Genomic DNA, 22967 nt, shown 5'->3' with positions numbered 1-22967 from the left:
GGCAAAAGTGTTACACATTGCATTTGATGCTATTGAGAAGGCCCGCATTCTATTAGACTGGAGTAATTATCTGCACTCAGCTGTTTCATGAAACTACAGTAATTTATCTGACCTATTTGGCAGTTTCATGCTGAAATTCATTCACTAGTTTTTGACTTAAAAGACCAAAAATTGCAGTCTTACTCATCAAAGCTGTGATTCAAGACAATTTCATAATATGAATGATAGCAGCTTCAATTTTATAATGACAACACTACAGTTATAAGATGGAAAACAACATGAATTACCACTAATTTTATGCATATGAAAGATCAAAGCTAAGGATAATACTTCGTATTTCCCTTAACAATCACTAGAAGAATTAAACCTGTCAGGCAAAATCTTCAGGAACCAGAAAACCATTTTTGTCATACTGAAGGCTACCATGAAGAGGCCTACACTTCTCTCCCATCAGTAGTTTCTTCTTGCAAAGCTCGAATCGTTTCTCGGCCTTCCCTCGTTCTCTGATCTTCACCTTTATAATCCTTTTGATCTTCAACCCTCCTTTGGCCTCCACCTTCTTCTCCCCTTTCTTTCCCACAGATTTCACCTTACTTATCCTCTCACCATTTACTGTAAAGCTTGCAACATCACCAGCACCACACTTACAATTTTTTGATGTATTAGCAGCACTAGTAGGAACCTCTTTCAAACTCGATTTTTTCGAGCCTTGCGTATCTAATTCACGAGGTTCATGGTCCTCGCATTGGTATTCTTGATCACGTCGTGTGTTGTTCCTAAACAAGATAGACATCATGGAGGTTACTCGTTTAACAGGCGGTATAAGCTGCATGAGTTTATTTTTCTTTTGAAAAAACTTGGTAATCCTCTTGATTTTTTCTACCTTGATCTCACCATTCTTGGCACCAGTATCTTTGAGATATTTGCTGCCACCAATATTGCTCGAACCCGACATGGATCGACGGTGGCTCGGCTTCCTCCTATGGAGAGTCTTAAGGAAAAACTTTGGCATGAAGCTGATGCTCTTTTGGTTGTTTGAAGAAATGGTAGAAATACTGCGAGAATGTGAAAGAACTTTTGGATTTGATGGGGTTTTTCTATGGCTTTTGAAGGGATTTTGTACCATTTTATTCAAACTAATCATGAAATTAAAATTTAAATAGATAAGAAATTGAGGAAATTTAGCCTAGAAGAAGGGAGTTTATGGGTAGAAATGTGGGAGAGTGGTGAAGATAGTGGGTGTGACTAAATGGTAGTCATTATTTTGCAGTTTTGGATTGCAGTAACTTCTTGCTTATGACTACAAAAATTAAGAAAAAAAATGCTAACTTATGACGAAATCAGATAGGATTTGACTTAGTAACATAAATTAAATCTGAAGATACTACTTTATTGTGATACTTGATTTTGTGCCTAGTTTGGATTAAGAATTGATTGACCATAGTGGGTTTTAAGGTAATTTTAATAATTTGTTGATACTTTCCCATAAATGTTTAATTACACTTTGTGGAAAAAGGGGAGATATAATTTTTGACAAGTTCATGAAGATAGTCCACTTTTGAAAAGTTAGTTCATACTCCGTATAGGTATAATCGAGGAAAAATAACTATTCATTATTAATTCCCAATAAAAGAGATTTTTATTTTTTTGAAGGGAAGGAGGAATATTTCATTAATTAACGGATAAATAATTCATGAGTACATAAGGGGAAAGCTTGGGTGGACTGTCGTCTGTTGGACAATGGTTTACCAATACTTATTCATGACCAAAGGACACTAATTAAGCAACAATAATTATAATAATAGGTGAAAATGCATCTTCATTTTGTAGTTTCAAAATGATTTTTAAAAAGTGTCAAATGAAAAAAATATCATTAAATTAATTCATTAATTAGGTGCTATTGTATCTCTAAGTATACTTAGATACATAATACCTACAAATTAACAAAACATTAAGCATATGTAATAGGAGAACCAAACTAGACAAGAACCATGAAATCAACAAATTAGAGGTTATCATCAAGTATGAGTATGAATGTATGATACATCCTTTTTAGTTTTACATGATACTAGTTGAGATTGGGTTGCTAGTATTTATATCGTGTAATTATCTTTTTGTTATTAGTCTTATATTTAATTGAAAAGGTAAATTTATATAGGACAAAGGAAGTCCCTCGACTAGGGTTCAGTAGTCCTTGTCTAGGGTTTGTTTTCGTTCGTCTACAATTCTCAAATTCGTGCAAATTCACCCTGCTTTATGCAAATAATTGATTGATTAAGCCATAGCAATAATGGAGGATGAACTGATCAAACAATTGGAAAAATTTCAACTCACAAAAGAAGAAGAAACTGTTGTAGGAGATGATTTTTCGGGCTGCGATAGTGAGGATGCGAAGGTTCAATTGGACTTGACTTTGGTAGGGAAATTATGGACAATTAAACCTTTCAATGTTGAGGCGATTAAGAGAATGTTAATGAATGTTTGGAGACTGCACAATAACATAGCAATTAGAATGATTGAAACAAACCTCTTCGTGTTTCAATTTTTCACTTTGGATGATAAAAGGAGGGTGTTAGAGGGAAGACCTTGGTTCTTTGATGACAAAATTCTGATTTTGAAGGAGATTTGCGGGGATGAACAGCCATCTGAAGTTAGATTCACGCATTCACCGATGTGGATACGACTGAAGGATGTCCCGTTCAATAAGCGCTCTGTTGGTGTAATGAAGGAAATTGGTGAATTTCTTGGCGGTTTTCTGGAATTTGATGATTCATACCCAATTGGGTGGGGCGAGTGCATGAGAATAAAAATTCTGGTGGATATCAACAAGCCTCTACGAAGGGGGATGAGACTTGCTACGGGTCCTAATTAGTCTAAATGGATTGATATTCAATATGAGAGGCTTGCGGATTTCTGCTTCTTCCGTGGGTTGTTGAATCATACGAATAGAGAATGTCAGCAAAAAGAGAGTTCAAAGGACATGGAGGAGGTGGTTTATCAATACGGCCCGTGGCTACGTGCTTCACCATGGAAACAAGCCCGTGTTCCAAATATGTTGCGTGAGAAGGAAGCAAAATGGATGTCTAAACTGAAGGTAAACAAGGGAGGAAGAACTCCTCTGTATAACGATTCTGGTGTGATTAAACTTGGTCCTCCAGGGGTTGCTCGGAAATTGCTTTTTTCTGCTCACTCTCCATCTAAGGACGTTGATGTACCTCGGGGGAGGGAATCTCAATTGGTGCCCGTAATGAATGACTCGAACACAGGTCTTGTCTTAAGAACTGTTGGGATAACTAGTACTAAAAAGAAACGGGGGCAAGGGGTGAGGGAGGATGGTAAGGAGGGGGAGGGTGTGAAGGAGGGGGAGAATGAGAGCCAAATTTATTCGAAGGGGAATGATGTGGTGCTTCCTGTTTTGGGTAATGTGGTGAAGGGGGGTAGCAATATTGATTTGGCAGAGAAGTGTGGTTCTATGGTTGATGGTAGTACAGGGGGGGGCTGGAAAAAAAAACAATAAAAAAGTGGTCAAAAAGAGGCAGAGATAGGAGTGAGAGTATAATGCCAATGGAGACTGATATACAACCTGAAATAAGAGGAAAGATAAAGTATGGGGATGATGGTGAGGTGGTGCTGGGTGAAGATGAGGGGACCATGGTAGGGAAAAAAGCTAAGGTGACTTCTAATGACTCGACTGGAGACAACTTAAATCAAGTAGAGGGTGGTGGTTTGAACCACACCCTCAAACCACCACCCTCGAACAACAATGAAAATATTAAGCTGGAACGTCCGAGGGATTGGAACCCTGGGACGGTGAAGGCTCTTCGAGAGTTGTGTTGGAGAGAGCGGCCGAATATTGTCTTCTTAATGGAGACAAAAATTGATGCTAATAGTTTAGAGAGAGTTCGAAATATTTGTGGTTATGTGAATGGATTTTGCTTGAGTAGTAATGGCAATTCGGGTGGCCTTGGTTTTTGGTGGAGGGACATCAATGTGAGTCTTAAATCATATTCAATTCATCATATTGAAGCAGAGATTGGGGATCATAATGATGTGCCGATTTGGAGAGCTATTGGAGTGTATGGATGGCCAGAAACAGAGAACAAACATCATACATGGTCTCTTATGTCCAATATTAAATCGAAGAGCCCGTTACCGTGTGTGATGTTTGGGGATTTTAATGAAATAGTGAGTCATGATGAAGAGGAGGGGGGTGTACCAAGAAGTGAAAGATTGATGGATAATTTCAGACAGGCAATTGATGATTGTGGACTTAGGGACATGGGATATAGAGGGAGTATTTTCACATGGTGGAGGGGGACGAATCTGGGGTCTTTTAAGCGTGAGAGGCTGGACAGATTCCTTAGTGATGTGAATTGGTGTGCAATGTTCCCTGCTACAATGGTTAATCACTTACCAATCTTTCAATCGGACCATGCTCCACTTGTTATGATTGCTAGTAATTATTATGAAAGGGGGAGGGATAAGAAACAATTTAAATTTGAAGCACTATGGCTGTCGAGTGATGAATGTGGCAAGGTAGTTGCGGAGGCATGGGTAGCATGTATAGGGGCGCAAGCATCTCAGAGGATAGCCACATGTGCAGAGAGTTTGTCTAGGTGGGCTGCCAAATGCTTTGGTAGTTTGAAGAAGAAAATAAGAGAGGTCGAAGGGAAGCTGAAGGAGGCACAAGAGTGTTACCCCGATGCTGCTATGTTGGAACGATGCTCATCTTTATCGAATGAGCTTGCGGATTTGCATAGATTGGAAGAATCCTATTGGCATGCTAGAGCACGAGCTAATGACTTACGAGATGGTGATAAGAATACTTCTTATTTCCACCAAAAAGCAAGCCAAAGAAGGAGCTACAACAACATTAGCGGTTTATATGATGAGAGTGGGGTATGGAAGGATAAGAAATCTGACATCGAGAATATTGTTGAAAGTTATTTTCGATCCTTGTTTTCTACTGATTCTCCATGTGATTTTGATCAAGCTCTGGAAGGTATTGAACAAGTGGTGTCGCACGAAATGAATAATGTGTTGAATGCTGAACTAATAGGTGAAGAAATCAAAGAATCTTTGTTCCAGATGCACCCAAATAAAGCCCCGGGACCTGATGGTATGCACGCATTATTTTTTCAGAAATTTTGGCACATTGTTGGGAATGATATAATTTGCTTTTTGAAAAATTGGTGGCATGGAAATATTGATTTGAATGAGGTTAACAAAACTTGTGTGGTACTAATTCCGAAATGTGAGCATCCAAAAAATATGACGGAATTTAGGCCAATAAGTTGTTGCAATGTTTTATATAAAATTATTTCAAAGACTATGGCTAATAAACTAAAACCTTTTCTGGACAAAATTATCTCAGTCAACCAGAGTGCTTTTGTCCCAAAAAGGTTAATTACTGATAATGCTCTGGTAGCCTTTGAAATTTTCCATGCTATGAAACGAAATGGTGATAGTAGGAATGGATCGGTGGCTTTAAAGTTAGACATGCGGAAGGCATATGACAGAGTTGAATGGGTTTTTTTGGAACGAGTAATGTACAAGATGGGGTTTGGCAATAATTGGGTCCGAAGAGTGTTGGACTGCTTGTCTAGTGTGACTTTTGCTTTTAAGATAAATGGAAGGATTTCTGGTTCGGTTTCTCCGTCTAGAGGGTTGAGGCAAGGCGACCCTATTTCCCCTTATTTATTTCTCATTGTTGCAAATGCCTTCTCTACTCTCATTACAAAAGCGGCGAATGATAATCTTATTCATGGGATGAAAGTTTGTAATGGGGCGCCTAGAATTTCACATCTCTTCTTTGCAGATGACAGCATTTTATTTGCTAAAGACACGGTGAGAGAATGCTCAAAGATAGCTGACATTATCAGCAAATATGAGAGAGCATCCGGGCAAAGTGTCAATCTTGATAAAACTGATGTTGTCTTTAGTAAGAGTGTTGATGCTGAGCGGAGACTGGAAATTGTGAACATTTTAGGGGTGACCGAGGTTGAACGACATGAGAAATACTTAGGCCTTCCTACAATCATTGGTAAGTCAAAAAAGGTGATCTTTGCCCATTTAAAGGAGAGAATATGGAGAAAATTGCAAGGGTGGAAAGAGAAGCTTTTGTCTAGGCCCGGGAAAGAAGTCATGATCAAAGCAGTTGCTCAGGCTATTCCCACATATGTGATGAGCATCTTCAAAATCCCGGAGGGCTTAATTGATGAAATCCATTCTTTGCTTGTCCGATTTTGGTGGGGTTCGACGGACTCTACAAGAAAGATGCATTGGCATAGTTGGGAGATTCTTTGTTTGCCAAAGTCTCTTGGGGAATGGGATTTAGAGATTTGAAAATATTTAATCAGGCGCTTCTTGCAAAACAGGTTTGGAGGCTCCACTCTAGACCAAACACGCTTACTCATGCCATCCTAAAGGCCAAGTATTTCAAGAATAGGCCGGTTCTTGAAGCCTATAGAGGTTACGACCCTAGCTATTCATGGAGAAGTCTATGGGGTTCAAAGTCTCTATTGCGTGAGGGCCTTAAATGGAGGGTGGATAATGGAAATAATATTCGAGTGTGGCTTGATTCCTGGCTCCCTGGCAAACCAGCAACTGCTGTCCCAACGCATGACAGTGTTTACGATCCAGAACTGAGAGTGTCTGAACTGATAAATGCAGATTGCAAAGAATGGAGAGGGGATGTGCTGCAATCCCTTTTTTCTGAGCAAGACCGTAACCTCATCCTCCAGCTTCCAATTTCCTATGGTCTACCACAGGATATTCTATTCTGGTGGCCCTCAAAAGATGGAGAATACACAGTGAAATCCGGATATTGGTTTGGCAGATTGGGACATACTCAAGGGGTTGCTGACAGTATGACAGATTGTGACAAAGAGGTATGGAAGCTGGTTTGGAATCTAAGTGGCCCTCCTAAACTCCGTCACTTCATATGGCAAGCATGTAAAGGCAGTATGGCTGTAAAGAAAGAACTATTTCGCAGACATATTGCAAATGACGAGGTATGTTGCTGCTGTGGTGTTGATGTTGAATCTATTATACATGTATTATTTGAATGCCATATTGCAAGGGAGGTATGGGGTCTCAGTGAGTACACCCAATTAATTGCATATGCTCCTTCAGCATCTTTTGTTACAAGATTGTTATGGGTGGCACAAAAGATTGATCAGCAAAAGCTCTGTCATTTTCTTGCTCTTGTGTGGGCTATTTGGTTCTGCAGGAACAAGTTAGTTCGTGAAAATGTGACTGTCAACGCTGTGTATACTGCTGGGGGTTTCTCCAAACTCGTCCTAGACTACAATACATATGCTCAGAAAGTGTTCACCAAACCACCAAGCCCAAATTTTATATCCACATCATCATGGTGCTGCCCTCCTGTGGGATTGATAAAACTCAATGTGGATGCTCATATTGTGGCAGGTGTGTTTATTAGTCTTGGTGTGGTGGCAAGGGACAAGTCTGGGAAGATTTTATTAGTTGCTGTGCGAAGGTATGCAGGGGACTGGGAGGTTGAGATGGCAGAAGCAGCAGGGGTGAGATTTGGGATGAGTATTGCTCAAAGGTTCAATTACAAGCAAATTTGGGTGGAAAGTGATGCTGCTACTGTTGTTCGTAAGGTTGATGATCACTCAATGGGTTTCTCTCCAAAGTGGCTTATCTATGATGACATTAGTATGTTGGCGAATGTTTTTGATGTTTTCGTTATTTCTCATGTTAAACGAGTAGGCAATTCGGTAGCCCATCTTGTAGCAAGATGGGATACAAAAGGTAGTTCGGAACTAGTATGTATGAACTCTTTTCCCCAAAGTCTTTAAACTTTGGCGGAGCTTGATTTGCAATAATATGCCTACTAACTCGTTTTCCCTCAAAAAAAAAAAAAAAAAAAATATTAGTCTTATATTTATGCCCCAAACAATCTAATTGGGGTCAAGTAAACCTTTTTCAATTTGAGAATCGACAACAAAAAATAAATTTCATTACGTTCAAGTCATACAATTGATACATACATAGCCTAAGTATCCAAATTCTATCCTAACAAGAGCATATCTGAACATTAAAATTAAATTTATTTATGGAAACAAGGTATGTGTTACCATGAAAGAAATCAATGTCATAGCTTTCTACTGTCAATTGTATGAAGACCTATGCCACTCGATGCTACAATTATCTTGAAATTATAATCTGATTTATAGATTTAAGTAGATCTTGAACAACATGAACATATATGATGATGATACAAACTTCCGGCAACTCAATTAAAAATTTGTACCAAAAAAGAGAGATTAGATAACAAAAACAATATCAAGTTTTTTTTATTTATTATTTATTTTTTTTTTATTGAAATTGAAGGGAGCATTTAAGCCCATGAGAGATAAAGAGAAATAGTCTTAGGGCCTGTTTTCATTGACTGAACTCAGCTGAAGTGAACTGAACTGAATTGAGCTGAGCTGAACTAAACTGAACTGAACTGAGCTGAGCTGAACTGAACTGAAATGAATATTTTATAAGAGAAGGAAGTTAGGAGCTGAGCTGAACTAAACTGAACTGAGCTGAAATGAACTGAACTGAGCTGAACTGAACTGAACTGAACTGAATTTCAACGTAAGAGAACAGACCCTTAAAATATACTTCGTACTTTCTAATAGCTCAAGTAGTTAGAGCTCTCTTCTCCGTTCTAGATGATCTTGGGATCGATTTTCATCGCTCGCCCTTGTGGTTCTCTAAACACCAAAAAAAGAAAAAAAAAATTCCTCAATTATTCATTGAATATCACACTAATTTGCATATTCAATAATATAAAGTATTATACACACATATAATATAATGCATATTTAACAACAGAAATATAACTTTTAACAACAGAAATATAACTATACACGGGGGTAACTTTGGTTGAATGTAGGGTAACTTTTATCAATATAAAATAAATAACTTTTATTTATATAGGGTAACTTATATATACGGGGTAACTTTCATTTATTAAAGGGTAACTTTTGATCTTTTAAAGATAATTTTGTAGTGGATGTACATCTGATTTTTTAAATGTTTGTGTATAAAAGGTGAGAGAATCAAAATTCTTCAAAAAAAAAAAAAAAAAATTTAAGAGAATCAAAATAGGTCGTGTTATTTATTTATGTATTTATTTTGGATTAAATTTACTTATTTTACAGATCATAGATAATTACTTGTACTCCTATTATAATTCTCCTATTATAATTACTTTTACTCCTATTATAATTATGAAGAACTTGCCAAAAAAAAAAAAAAAAAAAAAACTAGAATTATCTTTAAAAACAACTTGCCAAAAAAAAAACTTGCAAAGTACTAGTAGTGTATATTAACCCGAACATTGATAGAACGGGTCATAATTTCTTGTGGTATAGTAAAACGTAAACGGGCCGAACAATTAGTGTTAGGCCGCTCTCTTCTCGTTCATCTTCCTTCTCAGTAGCCCGCGTAACCCTAACACACTCTCTCTCTTTCTCTCTCCTCTTTCCGCCTCTCACCACTCACTTTCTCTCTCCTCTTTTCCGGCGAACTGCTGCCGGCGACATCCCGCCGCGGCAACAAGTTCTAGGTAAGTTTCATATATGTTTTTATGATTTTGCATTGTTTTGTAGGTTTTTTTTATTTTTGATTTTGTTGATGTTTGTCTATATTCATCAAGATTAGTTTGTTGAACGCATGAATTTCTATTATGGTTGATTTTTGTAAGGTTTTGTGTTTTGCATGGGATGGGATGAATTGATTAAACACTTTAAAAATCTGATTTTTTTTTAAAGGATTGTATATTGTAGGTTAAATAATTAAGAAATTATGGGTTTAATCGACTGAAATTTGTGGTCTAGGATTTTTATTTTTCAATTTTGATTAGTGGAGCAATTTCGTTGTGTAGACTATATTAATTGACAGGATAAGTTAGCTTAAAGAATATTAATTTTAGTTTTTAAAGATTTAACCTTTGATTGTTGCACTCTGAATCAATCCCTTAGTCTGTTTGTCGTGCATTGTCTTCCCCACTATTCGATTGTTTCTGTCTCTGTGATCTTTTTCGATACGATATCTAGTTCGCCTTATATGTGGTTCTGTGACATTTAGTCTCATTACTTGATTATCAAGGAGACAAGGATTGATTGATTGCCTGAAATTTCGAGTTTGTCACCTCTATTTGTCCGCTGGTTCGTAATGTTGTGTTAATTTCATTCTTTTGCTTTGTTGAGTTTCACTTTAGTGTTTGATGTAAATTCTCCATCTGATTTAATTCTGGTTGTGCTGAATTTTGGTCGAATTATAATATTTTAGATGTTGTTCATAGAGACTTTACATGTCAATTTGTCGCGTTAATGGTATAAAATACGAAACAGCTTTTCTTTATTTATTTTTGCTTACAATACCAGTACATAATTTTGTGGCAATATAAAATTAATCATCTGTTTGTGACTTCGGCTCTTTTGAGAACGAGTGTGTATGTATATGAATATCACCGAATAATCATGTTTGGGATCCTATTTAAACTGTTTTCTTTTGTATTCATTGCAAATACTTTCTAGTGCAGAAGAAGGTACCTGTTGATCAACATGTCTACCTTTGCGAAACCAGAAAACGCTTTGAAGCGAGCAGAAGGTTGGTAACAATTTTTCCTTTTTTATGTTATTTCAAGCCTTTTCACTTTTGCACCCCCACTTATTTTCTTTGACATGTGCCACTTATAGATGTAGCCGATACTCAAGTGCTTCTTTCTTACATGTACTTGTGAATTTAGCTTATGTTTGGTTGACTTATATATGGAGAAAATTTTATAGGAAGTAGATATATGTGCAATTGTTTGGTTGACATTTACATAAGAAGTGTTTGTATATGTTCCTATGTTTAACCCCAACATAACTTGGCAATTTTAAGGAAGTAAATAATAATCATGGGAAGTTTTCAAAAAAAAAAAAAAAAAAAAAGAAAAAAAAAAGAAAGAAATAACAGTCATGGGAAGGTGTAAAATGTATCTGTGGATGTCTGATGTATTTGCTATTTTTTTTGTTCTCATTTCCTCTATAACATTCATTTCATGCAGAGCTGATTAATGTTGGTCAGAAGCAAGATGCCCTACAAGCGCTTCATGACCTTATTACCTCCAAGAGGTACAGAGCATGGCAGAAAACATTGGAAAAAATTATGTTTAGATACATAGGCCTTTGTGTGGAAATGAGGAAGGGTAGGTATGCCAAAGATGGTTTAATACAATACCGCATTGTGTGCCAACAAGTGAACGTGAACTCTTTAGAGGAAGTAATCAAGCATTTCATGCACTTGTCAACTGAGAGGGCTGAGGCAGCTCGTAATCAAGCTCAAGAATTAGAAGAAGTACTTGATGTTGATGATCTTGAGGCAGATAAGCGGCCTGAGGATTTAATGCTAAGCTATGTTAGTGGAGAGAAGGGAAAAGACAGGTCTGATCGTGAACTTGTTACACCATGGTTCAAATTTCTGTGGGAGACATACAGAACTGTTTTGGAAATATTACGTAACAATTCAAAATTGGAGAATCTTTATGCTGTAAGTGTCCTATTAATATTTTTCATGTATTTACAATGTCAATATTGTTGTATGCTTTCCTTGTTTTGCAACATGCTTTATTTTCCTTGGCTATGTTATATATGGGCTTTGGAGATTTGGATATATCTTATGCTTGGATGGGAGTATAAATGTCCTTATTGTAGATCTTATCAAGCTGACAAGGGCTATATTTTCTTAGACTCTTGATCAATCTTTAATTCTGAGAATGCAGTCAAAACTAGTTGAGTGTAATAAAGTTGGCTTTTATCTAAAAATAAGAGGATGTCATTTATTTTTATTCTTGATTATTAGTAGGCGTTCCATGTTGTGCTCTATTTGGCTTTAAAATGCTGTAGCTGTCATGGAAGATAGATTGTGATTTGTATGTATTATGGAAACTACTTTGGCTCTAAAATTTGATCTATTCTTTTGCAGATGACAGCACATCGTGCTTTTCAATTCTGCAAGCAATACAAACGTACCACAGAATTCCGTAGACTATGTGAAATAATTAGGAACCATTTGTCAAATCTTAATAAATACAAAGACCAACGAGACAGGCCTGATCTGACAGCACCAGAAAGCTTGCAATTGTATCTGGACACAAGATTTGAGCAACTTAAAATTGCAACGGAACTTGAACTTTGGCAGGTAAGACAGGCCAAGACAATTTTTTTTTTAAAGCTACCTATTTCTTTTAGAATTATATGCCTGCTTTTCCAAGTCACAAATTAACGTGGTCAATTTTTAACACACACACGTGTCTGTCCCTCAAAAACATGCTCTCCATTTATCTGTGACTGCTGATGTGAAGTATAAGGTTGATAATTTGGAAAGGCAGTTGATGATTTTTGTTGTCATCATCATCAGGCTACTGCCTCTGTAGGGTGCTGTTATCAAGGTGAGGTAACAGAGGGTCAGATGTATGCTAGTTCTGCAACTATGGAGAGATTTGTTTATACTTAGATCATTGTCTGAACTACAGCGGATAATGTCTACTTCACAATGCACAAGAAGCGCATAGAATTTAAGGATTCTTTTTTGATGTAGTTCATTATGATACACGGCTGAAAATTGACTCTTTAAGTTAGAGCCATACTACTCAGTGCTGATAGTGTTAATATTTTTCTTGCTATCAGGGGTGAAGTCGTCTGTTACAAATTTTTCTTTGCACTCCTGACATGTGATCACATTAATCTTTTATTGGAGATAAATCACTTTTCTGATTAAGCTTTCGTTTTGCATTTCAGGAAGCATTTCGTTCAGTTGAAGATATCCATGGCTTAATGTGCATGGTTAAGAAGACCCCGAAACCTTCTTTGATGGTCGTTTACTATGCCAAGCTCACTGAAATATTTTGGATTTCTGGAAGCCATCTGTATCATGCATATGCTTGGCTGAAGCTTTTCTTACTTCAAAAGAACTTCAACAAGAACTTGAGCCAGAAGGATTTGCAGACGATAGCATCATCTGTGGTTTTGGCTGCCCTCTCTGTTCCTCCTTATGACCATACACGTGGTGCATCTCATGTTGAACTTGAAAATGAGAAAGAGAGGAATATGAGAATGTCCAATCTTATTAATTTTAATCTTGATCCCAAACCAGAGAGCAGAGAAGTGGTAAATAGTTTGTTTATCCATTAGTTCATATTGTTTGTAATTAATGTGGTTAATCCACCTTTTGCCAATTTGCCATTCTGATAGTTCTTTTCTTTTTTTTTTTTTTTTCCTTTTTTCGACAGCTATCACGCTCAGCTCTTCTTTTGGAATTGGTAAGATTCCCAACTGGTCATTGTTGAAGATAACCAGTGCTGAAAACTTAAGTGAGGGTTCTAGGCAGAAATTTGGTCTTTTTCACATTATCTTATTTCTTTTATCTTATTTTGGAATCGGCAGGTCTCCAAAGGTGTTATGTCTTGTGTCCTTCCAGAAGTGAAAGACCTTTATCATCTTCTAGAGCATGAGTTTCTTCCCTTGGATTTATCTCTGAAAGTTCAGCCCTTGCTGAACAAAATATCTAAGATTGGTGGGAAACTTGCCTCAGCTTCTTCTGTACCAGAAGTGCAATTGTCAAAGTATGTTCTTGCCTTGGAAAAGCTAGCTACCCTGAGTTTGCTACAGCAGGTGCACTGTTTATAATCCTTTTGTATCTCTGTCATGTGTATTTTGTAATTGTATCTTTGGCACACTTTGTCATATCAACCCTCAGTGTTACTAATATCCTACTTTTGGCATTCCAGGCTTCTCAAGTTTACCAGACAATGACAATTGAGAGTTTGTCCCAGATGGTTCCATTTTTTGATTTTTCTGTGGTGGAAAAGATTTCAGTTGATGCTGTCAAACATAAGTTCTTAACCATGAAGGTTGACCATATAAATGGTGCTGTTTCATTTAGTATTTTGGTAAGCTCTTGGGTTCAGCATCTATGCATTGTATCTATTAGCTATTGTTTTGACATACTTGATTACTTGCTTTGTTATAAAACTTGTCTAATTATATTCTGATGTAAATATAATTTACTATTTACTCCTTTTTCCGTCTTTTATTCTGTCCTCTCTTGGATTGTATATTTTGTTGTGCACTCGTGCGCTTGCACACAGAGAGAGAGAGAGAGACACACACACACACACACAGGGGTATGTATGTGTATTATATTCCTATATTTTATTTGGGGGTGGGTGGGTGTTTGTGAATAATCAGGTTTTATATTTTGCTGAAGTACATATATTTCTAAAGAATTGTTGTCATCTAACAAGGGAGAATCTATATATGCAAAGGGCAGTTTTTTCTGATTGGCTTTCATTTGATTCATTTGATGAATCATCTTTAAGAGATGTCTTACAGGACGTTTAATATATGTTATTTTAACTAGTATTTTTCTAAATCTATTGCTGAATTGAATATTCCATTTAGTGTGTATAGCAAGTACAGGTGATTTTCTCTCGGGTTATTTTTCAACCATCATGTTTTTCCTGTTTGAGGCCTTTAAGCTGTCTAACATTCGGATTTATCAGATGTTCTTTTATGTGCTTTACCCCTGTTAAGATTAAGGTGTCCAGATTACAAGGGTCACTAGTTAAAGTCGATTGACTGATCATGGTGTTTAATGCAGGATCTTGAATCTGATACATTGAAAAATCACCTTACAGCGCTTGCTGAATCATTGAATAAAGCAAGGTCCATGATATATCCTCCCTTAAATAAAGCATCAAAAATTGGAGATACTTTACCTGGTTTAGCTGAGATTGTAGAGAAGGAACACAAGAAGCTTCTTGCTCGAAAAACAATTATTGAACAGCGCAAAGAGGAACAAGAACGCCAGCTTTTGGAGAAGGTTTGTCCATTACTTGCTTTACCTTTTAATGAGGTACTTTTATTGTTTTAGAGACTTGACTTCTTTGTTGTATGTAAAGGAACGTGAGGAAGAGTTGAAGAGAATGCAGCAACAGAAAAATAATGAAGAAGCTGAACAGAAAAGGCTTGCTATCGAAATTGAGAAGAGGAAACTTCAACGCATTCAAAAGGAAATCGAAGAGCGTGAGATGGAAGAAGCCAAAGCTCTACTTCATGAAAAGTTTTCAAAAAATAAGAAGAAGCCAATTATAGAAGGGGTGAGTGTTGTGTTCTGAAAATATATTTTGGTTTTGCTGGAAGGTTAGTGCTCCAATTGTGTGTTATGGTGTAATTTCAGGATAAGATGACAAAACAAGCATTGTTGGAGTTGGCTCTTAATGAGCAGCTGAGGGAGAAACAAGAAATGGAGAAAAAACTGCAGAAGTTGAGCAAGCAGATGGATTATCTTGAGAGAGCTAAGAGGGAGGAGGCAGCTCCTTTAATAGAAGCTGCATATCAACAACGCCTGGTTGAGGAACAGCTTCTGCATGAGCGTGAGCAACAGGTACACCTAAAATTCTCTTAATTACTTGGTACTGTATTATATAGATCACCCACTACTTAGAAATAACTGCTCAGAGCTAACAGGTTCTCCTTTCAAACCTTACTGTGATTTGGGTTTGAGTACGGTAAATCAGTTGTGAAAAGATGTGTCTGAATTTGAGTGGCATTCTCATCATTTTAAATAGATTTGTATGAAAGACAGTTTTACTTGAATCTGAAATTTTGTCTATAACTCTCTTCACTTGATGAAATAATAGTATGTTTGTACGTTTAAATATTTGGCATCAAGAATTTAAGATATATTTTGAAATATTGTCTGTTTAGTGTAAATTTTGGCTTTTTAATTCGGGTAGTGACTATATTTTGTTAACATAAAGTGAGATGTTGTATTGGTGTATTATTACGTTTTTGCTCATATTCTGCCTACTAATGGTATTTGGGAATACTGTACACGACTTGCCTTAGCGCATGGTTTAATCTTGCCTTAATCTATCACTGTTTGTCATTTTCACATATATGAAATAATTTTGTTGCTCTCTTTATTCTTCTAACATACTGCTTTTTTAAGTACTCTAAAAATTCGGGATTTATGGGGTTAGAAATTTGAGGTTTGTAGAGCATCTTAGCAGCAATTATCAAAAGTAACAGAGACTTGTGTGAAACACAGTAACTAAGAAAAAATAAATTGGACTGAAAGAGCACAGTTAAATTTCTGTTCCATACTGTACTAAAACTTTATTGCTTGCTCAAAGTGCATGCGCTGTTTATACCTCATTTAGAACAACCTAACCAGTTAAATTTTACTTTTCAGCTTGAGGTTGAGCTCAGCAGACAACGCCACGATGGCGACCTTCAGGAAAAGAATAGATTAGCTCGTGTGATGGAAAACAAGGTCAGCAGCTCATATCCTGAGGGGATGCGATTACTTTATTTTTTCTCTGCTTGTTGTCAAACACATATTAAATTATTAAGTAGATCTATGTTGGTTTTGCTCTTCCTTCCTAGATATCATTAAAAATTTAAAATAGATAAGTGGGTGTTTGTCTTTATTGGCCAAGGTTATATTAGGTATATATGGTTGTGTCTCACCATCCATCTTATTTTCAGAGGATTTTCCAAGAAAGAGTGGTGAATCGTCGCCAATCTGAATTTGAAAGATTGAGACAAGAACGGGCAGAGCATTATAACCAAATTCGCCAGTCACGTAGACAAGAAAGGGTAGCCAAGCGGAAGATGATTTTTTATTTGAGATCAGAAGAGGAAAGATTGAACAAGCTGCGTGAAGAGGAAGAAGCACGAAAGCATGAAGGTAGGCATACATCCTCTTCTTCAGTCCACTTCTGGCTTCAGTTTTCTCTCAGCTTATGACCCTTGGATTTTTGCCAACCTTGGACCTTGTCTTTATATTTAATTTGATGACCATTTACTTTTTATATATTTATCATTTTTGGTGTTTAAACCTGCAGAGGCTGAGAGAAAAAGAAAGGAATTAGCTGAGCGCCAAGCTAAGCTGGATGAAATTGCTGAGAAGCAACGGCAACGAGAGCGGGAACTTGAAGAAAAAGAGAGGCTGAGAAGACAGCAGATCCTTGCTGGTGAGGCTGCTCGGTCTTCTGAGACAACTCCTCTTGCCAGGCCCCAGGCAGTGGCTGCTCCTGCTGCAGCAGCAGCTGCTGCCCCTGCTGCTGCACCAGCTGCTGCCCCTGCCCCTGCTGGTCAAGCACCTGGAAAATATGTTCCTAGACACTTGAGGGAGAAAGCTGCTGGGTCTACCCCAGCTCCGTCCACTGATAAGTGGCGATCTGATGATCGTCGTGGTTTTGGTGGGGGTGGTTCAAGGCCCACTTGGTGATGAGTGCCGTGTTTAAGCTGTTGCCGTGTTGGTCATCAACTAGTCCTTAGGGTTCGTTCATAAGATCTCTGACCCCTGCTGCTGCAATTAGATAGTCCAGACAGCGCATGGTTTTGTGCCTTTGTATACTTCTTTGTGGCCAGTGGCTATTCTCAGAGTTAATTTCAATTTTGGTTAATATTGTTCGTATTTAATGTTTTAGTCGAGTTAGTAGATTGTTTAGAGGGATGTTGCTGCTACTGTGAAATGTAATTTTGTTGAAATTTCTCAAGGCATTTCTTATAATTGATCTTTATAATTTTTCTTTGGGCTTTTGTTGCCCTACTTGTCGAGGATGAAGGACTTCTGGATATTTGAGCATTGTATACTTTGAATAACAGATTCTTTATTGCTTGTGCTTAGCATCAGAATATGAAGTCATTCTCAGCTGTGTTCGGTTTTGTTACTTCATCTTTGGCTTATGGTGCTTAATTTTTCCATGTGTACCAATCATAATATGCAGTTGAAGAAAGTAAGTTAAATCGCAAACAATGCAACATTGTAACACTATGTAGACTTGTCATGTATTTTGGCACAAAGTTGATTGGATTTGTTTCAATTGCAAGCTTGCAACATATTATGTATAAATCAAAATGTTTAAACCTAAAGTAAGACTACTAGGTGAAAACTTTTATACTCAATCAGGTGAAAGATGCATCTCAGGGTATTTCATTTAAGTGTGTTTACTTCTGTATGTATCTGGGTGTATATAAAGATTATGACTACTAGAGGCTTGTTATATTTGCCTAATTGACCAATACGACTAGACCTTGGTGATATACTTCTTATCATCTACTTCATTTTTTTTTTGTATAAACCAAACAACTATGCAAAATACTATCAATGCCCTCACATGTGAACTCGGCCCTAGTTAGGAAGTAGATGAGAGAGTGATCGAATCCTCACTCAAAGTACCTCTTAATGGGGTTTTATCACTAATCTTTTGGTTGTGAGATGACAAATCTTACAAAAGTTTGTTGTGATTACTAGGTTAAAATCTCGTGTAATGCACAGTTGTTTAATACTGTATTTTTTACAATATTACAAAATATAAAGTATATAAAAGATATTCAAAAATATTTTGAAATATGAAAAGATTTGCTTTTAGTATAGGTAAATACTTTTTCTTCTTTCTTCTTCTTCTTATTTTATTTTTTTTATTTTTTTTTATTTTTAAATATAAATCATATAGGTTAATACTTAATAGACTAGACTATTCAAAAAAAAAAAAAAAAAAAAAAAAATACTTAGGGTGTGTTTATTGGGAGTCTTGTGGAGAGTCTTGAGTGGAGTCTTGATTAAGTCTTACCAGTAATCTTGCTTGAAATTTGGAGGAGTCTTGAAGTGAGTCTTTAAAAACCAAACTCAACTCAAGACTCACTTGGCATATATTTTATATCATTAGTATTAAAAATAATTTTATAAAATAAATAGATTTATAAAATTAATGTTAGTATATAGGAAGGTAAGTGAGTCTGGAGTGAGTCTTGGGATAATGTGTGAAAATGGAGAGAGTCTTGTGTAAGTTTGAATAATAAAAAAGTAATTAAAAACTAGTGAAAAGCTGATGTGGCAGAGTTTGGAGTATTAATCAGAGTCTGGGATAAACTTACCCTTAATAGACTAGTGGCAATAGTAAATATACTCCATAGTGCATCAAGTGATAAAACGCAGCGCTTCACTTATTTATAGAACAATGCGTCCCGTGTTGGCGGTGAAGGTAAACCCTGGTTAAACCCTCGACTGTTCTCCATTTTCGATCTTTGTGTTTGAGTTTGATAACAATGTCGTCCCTTGCTGCCAAATTTGCAAACCAATTTACATCCTCTGCAAGATCGACTTCTGCTCTCCGTAAGTTTCTATTTTCTCTCTCTTCCTCATTTTCTGTTATCTTTGAATCATTTTTATCATCAAGTGTTTATCTTTTGATCTTTCTATTGTAATACTAACAATGGTCTTTAATTGGAGCGTTTTAGTTGCAAAATATTGTTAATTGGTCATATGGGTTTTGATTTAATTCAATAATTAGCTTGAATTTCTCAAAATATTTGATGGTTTAGTCGTATAATTAGAAATAGGAGTACATTTTCTCAGAGGCATTTTATCAAATGGGTGGTGTGCTTTGTGCAATGCGTGATTTAACGCTTTTGTGAATGTTTTTTGTGAATTGGGGGTGTGTAATTATTGTAAATGACTAGTGTCTGGAGTTCAAAGAAGCTCGAAGCTATGTTACTCAACGGTGTCTCTTGATGGTGATAATGATGGTGCAAAGAACAGTGGAGCAGATGATTTCCATGATGATTTTATTCCTGAGAAGCGAGAGTCGATACCGCAAGGCGTAGATCCCAAAAGGGGTTGGAATTTCAGGGGTGTTCATAAGGTGATTCACTAGTTATTAGAAGGCATTGAAATAAGTTATATTTTTGTAATGCTTGGAAGGTTGAGGTGTTAGATAAATGGTTTTGGCTCATGTTGTTAATCAGGCAATCATATGTGGGAAAGTTCGTCAAAGCCCTGTGCAGAAGCTGTTACGAAGTGGAAGAACCTTGACCATCTTTAATGTTGGAACAGGCGGCTTATGGGACCATAGAGTAATGGGTGCAAAAGACTTGCCAAAGCCAGCCCAATGGCATCGTGTCGTTGTCCATAATGAAATGCTTGGTGCCTATGCTGTTCAGCAACTTGTGAAAAAGTATGTTTGTGTAACTTTGATGTATAATTTACTCCGTTGTATATGTCTGTGATGTTACTAATTTTTTGTGGATTGTTGCAGCTCTTCAGTTTATGTTGAGGGTGACATTGAAATTCGAGTTTACAATAAAGGTATTACTGGTGAAGTTGTGCGAATGCCAGAAATTTGTGTTCGCAATGATGGTATGTCTTTGGTTATGCATTTATTTTTGTATTTTTTGTTTGAAATTCATCCTTTAATAGACTCCTATTTGGTTATTGCACTATCCTTTTTTCTTTGCTTTACATTTATTTTATGCTGGTAAACTGGTTGTGTTTGGTTGGGTAGAAAATGAATATGTTGAACTCCCAAACCTGTACATATGTTTTAAAATACTGAAATAGTTGACTCTACTCAACCTATGATTATTCAACTCATATTTGTACTGTTAGTTGTGAAATTAAAATATACTTCGTAGAAATCTTAAAACCATGATCTATCTTTACCATTTGGTATAGCATTTTTTGGCCAACTTTCACATTGACCCTTGTACTTTTGGGTGCTTTTGTAGTTACGGTATACGAAGTATATCTTAGTGAGTTAAGTAGGTTATTTTCCAGTAGGAATCGTCCACTCTAACCTGAACCATTGAGTTGAACTGTGTTTTTATGTCCACTCGATTATGAATTGTATCATTGCAAAGCTGCTGCTATCATGTTTGGTTTAGGTCAGGTTGTCATGTTGGGTTAATTCTGTTTGCTCTACCTGTTATAACCACTGATTGATGTTTCATCTGGCTTCTGCCCCTGTCTTGCACATCCTATAGATTTATCTAGGAATCATTCATTACTCATTATTATGAATTTGTGATGGTGTATCAAATGCAGTTTTTGAGATGTTCTGCAATCATATGTACAGGAACTTATTTTATATCTTATGTCAGGAATCATTTGATTAAGCTATGGGTGAGAAACTGAGAATGCTCTGAAAGGGTTCCATTTGGTAGAGAATACCTAATGTTAGTGATTTAAATCGATGGAGTATAATAAACTGAAACGTTTGTATATTTGATTTTTGGATAGAAAATTCTAAATCTTGCATAAGAAAGGTGCCTGCTTAATGTTCGAAGAGCTTATAAAACATAGGACTAGAGAGTGATTCTTGTAAGTCTGTTACTTGTTATCTACTAGTGAGCTGTGAGCCTTTTGAAGCCAACAGTGGTTGAATAGAAAGTAGAAAGTATGGCATTTTGATCCCTGACATTTGCACCTAACCAATATAAACACAAACCCAAAAATCTATGCTGTATCTTAGGTGGACTTTGTGCAATACCTGGAGCCCTCAATTGTCAACACATACGTCCTCCAACAATCCAACTTGACCTCTCTTTTATAAAAACCTATGGCCATTCTTTTTCTCTTGATTGCTTGTCCTCTGAGATAAACAATAAGCTAAAGTTTATTGTTTTCTATGTTCATGTGTGCTCAGGCATTTGGATTATGGCTTTGTTGGAGGGTGTCATGTTTCTAAACAACTAGATTGTTGTTCCCTCTGTAATTTTCTTTTCATTTTATTTTTCAAACTTTAGAAAGGAGCTTTTTGCCATATCACAAATTGCTAATTGTGAATTATTATGCTGCAGAATGCATTTTGCCTTCTGAGACATGCTTATCTTCCAGAATCTTATGCTACTTTTCACAGACTGCTTCCTTGTACGAGATATATATTGAACAGTCTAGCAACATACTTATCTTTCTTCTGCTTTTGTCTGAATTTGTTAGGTAAGGTTCGACTCATAAAGCCTGGAGAAAGTACTACCAATATTCCCTTTGAAGAACTGCGTAAGTTTTGCTCTTACTGTGTTTCGAGTAGCAGCAAGCCAGCAAGCAATGAAATAGTATTCATCTGCTGATTTATCTCTAACTGACAGCTGTTTCTGAAATTTAGTATTCTTACCATGCATGTCTTCGCGTTTGCAGGGGAAGGATTGCAGTGATGTCAAATTAGTTACTGATTGTAGAAATATGACATCTTCATCTTGGAGCTTCGCCTCTTGTAAGATATATGTATGTGCGCTTTAATTGAATATCTTGCAACTTCTGGAGAGAATTGTTCGAATTGCAATTTGCTAAAGAACCAACACGGAGTATTATTTTGTGCTCTACATTATTGAAGTATTTTAGTGTATCTGTCTACCACCCTAAATTATGCTCTTTTTCTTTCGATTTGCATTAGTTGTATTACTTGTATAATCCTGCCATTTTTTTTAATGTTCGGCGGTTGCCGTTGCTGGATGTCTGAGAAACAAAGTGGTTTAGTTCTATGATGATGATGATTAATATTATTAAACTAAATGGTTAAGATGTTGCGATTATTAATAGTTAGTGACTTATTTGCAATTTTTAATAATCTCTAAATATTAGCTTCCATTGAAGCTAAAAAATGCAATTAGATTGGCCAAACAAATTAGTTTTGAATTAGCTTGGGAAAAAATTTGCCAAAAAATAAAAGAATATGTAAAATGAAATATAAAAAAATTAATAAAATAAGTGGGGTTCATTTAAATAATTAGCTAATAGCTAGCCATTAGAGTTCAAAGTAGCAAAAATGACAATTAGGTTAAAAAGCTTATGTGGCATGGCAAGTGCCGCAAGTCGAGTAGCAAAAATTTACAATTTTATTGGAAATCCTTTATTTTTTGGTCATTTGTCAACAACATTTTATGTATTTGATGCTTTTTTTTTTTTTTTTTTTTTTTTTAATTTTTTTTTTTTAATTTTTTAATTTTTATTTTTTTATTTTTTTGAGGGGAATTTGTTAATGACTCATATTGAACAAAATTATATCTAATTATAAATGAGTTAAGAATATAAATAGTTCATTTTATGATGATATTCAATAAGACAATTCTAATAAATATGACAATTGTTTATAAAATATAAATCACAAA

General features: G+C 36.1%; 4 protein-coding genes across 5 annotated transcripts; all 4 read left to right on the top strand.

Annotated features, from left to right (window-relative positions):
* The first annotated feature begins 2290 nt into the window (after positions 1 to 2290).
* LOC145627560 (uncharacterized) lies at positions 2291 to 2872 on the top strand. Its single transcript, XM_081679933.1, has one exon. The coding sequence runs from the start codon at positions 2291 to 2293 to the stop codon at positions 2870 to 2872; it is 582 nt and encodes a 193-aa protein (XP_081536059.1).
* Positions 2873 to 3558: 686 nt separating this feature from the next.
* LOC145627559 (uncharacterized) lies at positions 3559 to 7826 on the top strand. The gene is made up of 2 exons (XM_081679932.1): positions 3559 to 6180; positions 6360 to 7826. The coding sequence occupies exons 1-2, from the start codon at positions 3559 to 3561 to the stop codon at positions 7824 to 7826; spliced, it is 4089 nt and encodes a 1362-aa protein (XP_081536058.1).
* Positions 7827 to 9377: 1551 nt separating this feature from the next.
* Positions 9378 to 17755, top strand: LOC145628781 (eukaryotic translation initiation factor 3 subunit A-like). Of its 2 annotated transcripts, none has more exons than XM_081681182.1 (14): positions 9378 to 9589; positions 10568 to 10635; positions 11078 to 11559; positions 11995 to 12210; positions 12810 to 13178; positions 13301 to 13330; positions 13455 to 13682; positions 13799 to 13960; positions 14671 to 14892; positions 14972 to 15169; positions 15250 to 15456; positions 16267 to 16347; positions 16563 to 16764; positions 16922 to 17755. In XM_081681182.1, the coding sequence occupies exons 2-14, from the start codon at positions 10590 to 10592 to the stop codon at positions 17305 to 17307; spliced, it is 2829 nt and encodes a 942-aa protein (XP_081537308.1). In that variant the 5' UTR covers positions 9378 to 9589; positions 10568 to 10589; the 3' UTR covers positions 17308 to 17755. The 2 variants fall into 2 exon arrangements, with proteins under 2 accessions (XP_081537308.1, XP_081537307.1); XM_081681181.1 differs by having other exon boundaries at positions 10563 to 10635.
* Positions 17756 to 19037: 1282 nt separating this feature from the next.
* Positions 19038 to 22236, top strand: LOC145626534 (single-stranded DNA-binding protein, mitochondrial-like). The gene is made up of 6 exons (XM_081678982.1): positions 19038 to 19197; positions 19545 to 19726; positions 19830 to 20038; positions 20120 to 20220; positions 21799 to 21858; positions 21997 to 22236. The coding sequence occupies exons 1-6, from the start codon at positions 19131 to 19133 to the stop codon at positions 22011 to 22013; spliced, it is 636 nt and encodes a 211-aa protein (XP_081535108.1). The 5' UTR covers positions 19038 to 19130; the 3' UTR covers positions 22014 to 22236.
* Positions 22237 to 22967: the final 731 nt, after the last annotated feature.

The sequence above is a fragment of the Chenopodium album genome, chromosome 4 (assembly GCF_948465745.1).
Source record: "Chenopodium album chromosome 4, dcCheAlbu1.1, whole genome shotgun sequence".
Taxonomy (NCBI): Eukaryota; Viridiplantae; Streptophyta; class Magnoliopsida; order Caryophyllales; family Amaranthaceae; genus Chenopodium; species Chenopodium album.
This window is presented reverse-complemented; position numbering and strand designations above follow the sequence as displayed.

What these genes read in the sequence shown, in the direction of transcription:
- LOC145627559 (XM_081679932.1), top strand. Translation starts at nt 3,559, where the DNA reads ATGCCAATGGAGACTGATATACAACCTGAAATAAGAGGAAAGATAAAG. An exon ending in CTCAGGCTATTCCCACATAT is followed by an intron (nt 6,181 to 6,359) that starts GTGATGAGCATC and finishes ATATTTAATCAG; the next exon opens with GCGCTTCTTGCAAAACAGGT.
- LOC145626534 (XM_081678982.1), top strand. Translation starts at nt 19,131, where the DNA reads ATGTCGTCCCTTGCTGCCAAATTTGCAAACCAATTTACATCCTCTGCA. An exon ending in AAGATCGACTTCTGCTCTCC is followed by an intron (nt 19,198 to 19,544) that starts GTAAGTTTCTAT and finishes GTAAATGACTAG; the next exon opens with TGTCTGGAGTTCAAAGAAGC. An exon ending in GTTCAGCAACTTGTGAAAAA is followed by an intron (nt 20,039 to 20,119) that starts GTATGTTTGTGT and finishes GGATTGTTGCAG; the next exon opens with CTCTTCAGTTTATGTTGAGG.
- LOC145628781 (XM_081681182.1), top strand. Translation starts at nt 10,590, where the DNA reads ATGTCTACCTTTGCGAAACCAGAAAACGCTTTGAAGCGAGCAGAAG. An exon ending in AATTGGAGAATCTTTATGCT is followed by an intron (nt 11,560 to 11,994) that starts GTAAGTGTCCTA and finishes ATTCTTTTGCAG; the next exon opens with ATGACAGCACATCGTGCTTT. An exon ending in AGAAGCCAATTATAGAAGGG is followed by an intron (nt 15,170 to 15,249) that starts GTGAGTGTTGTG and finishes GTGTAATTTCAG; the next exon opens with GATAAGATGACAAAACAAGC.
- LOC145627560 (XM_081679933.1), top strand. Translation starts at nt 2,291, where the DNA reads ATGGAGGATGAACTGATCAAACAATTGGAAAAATTTCAACTCACAAAA.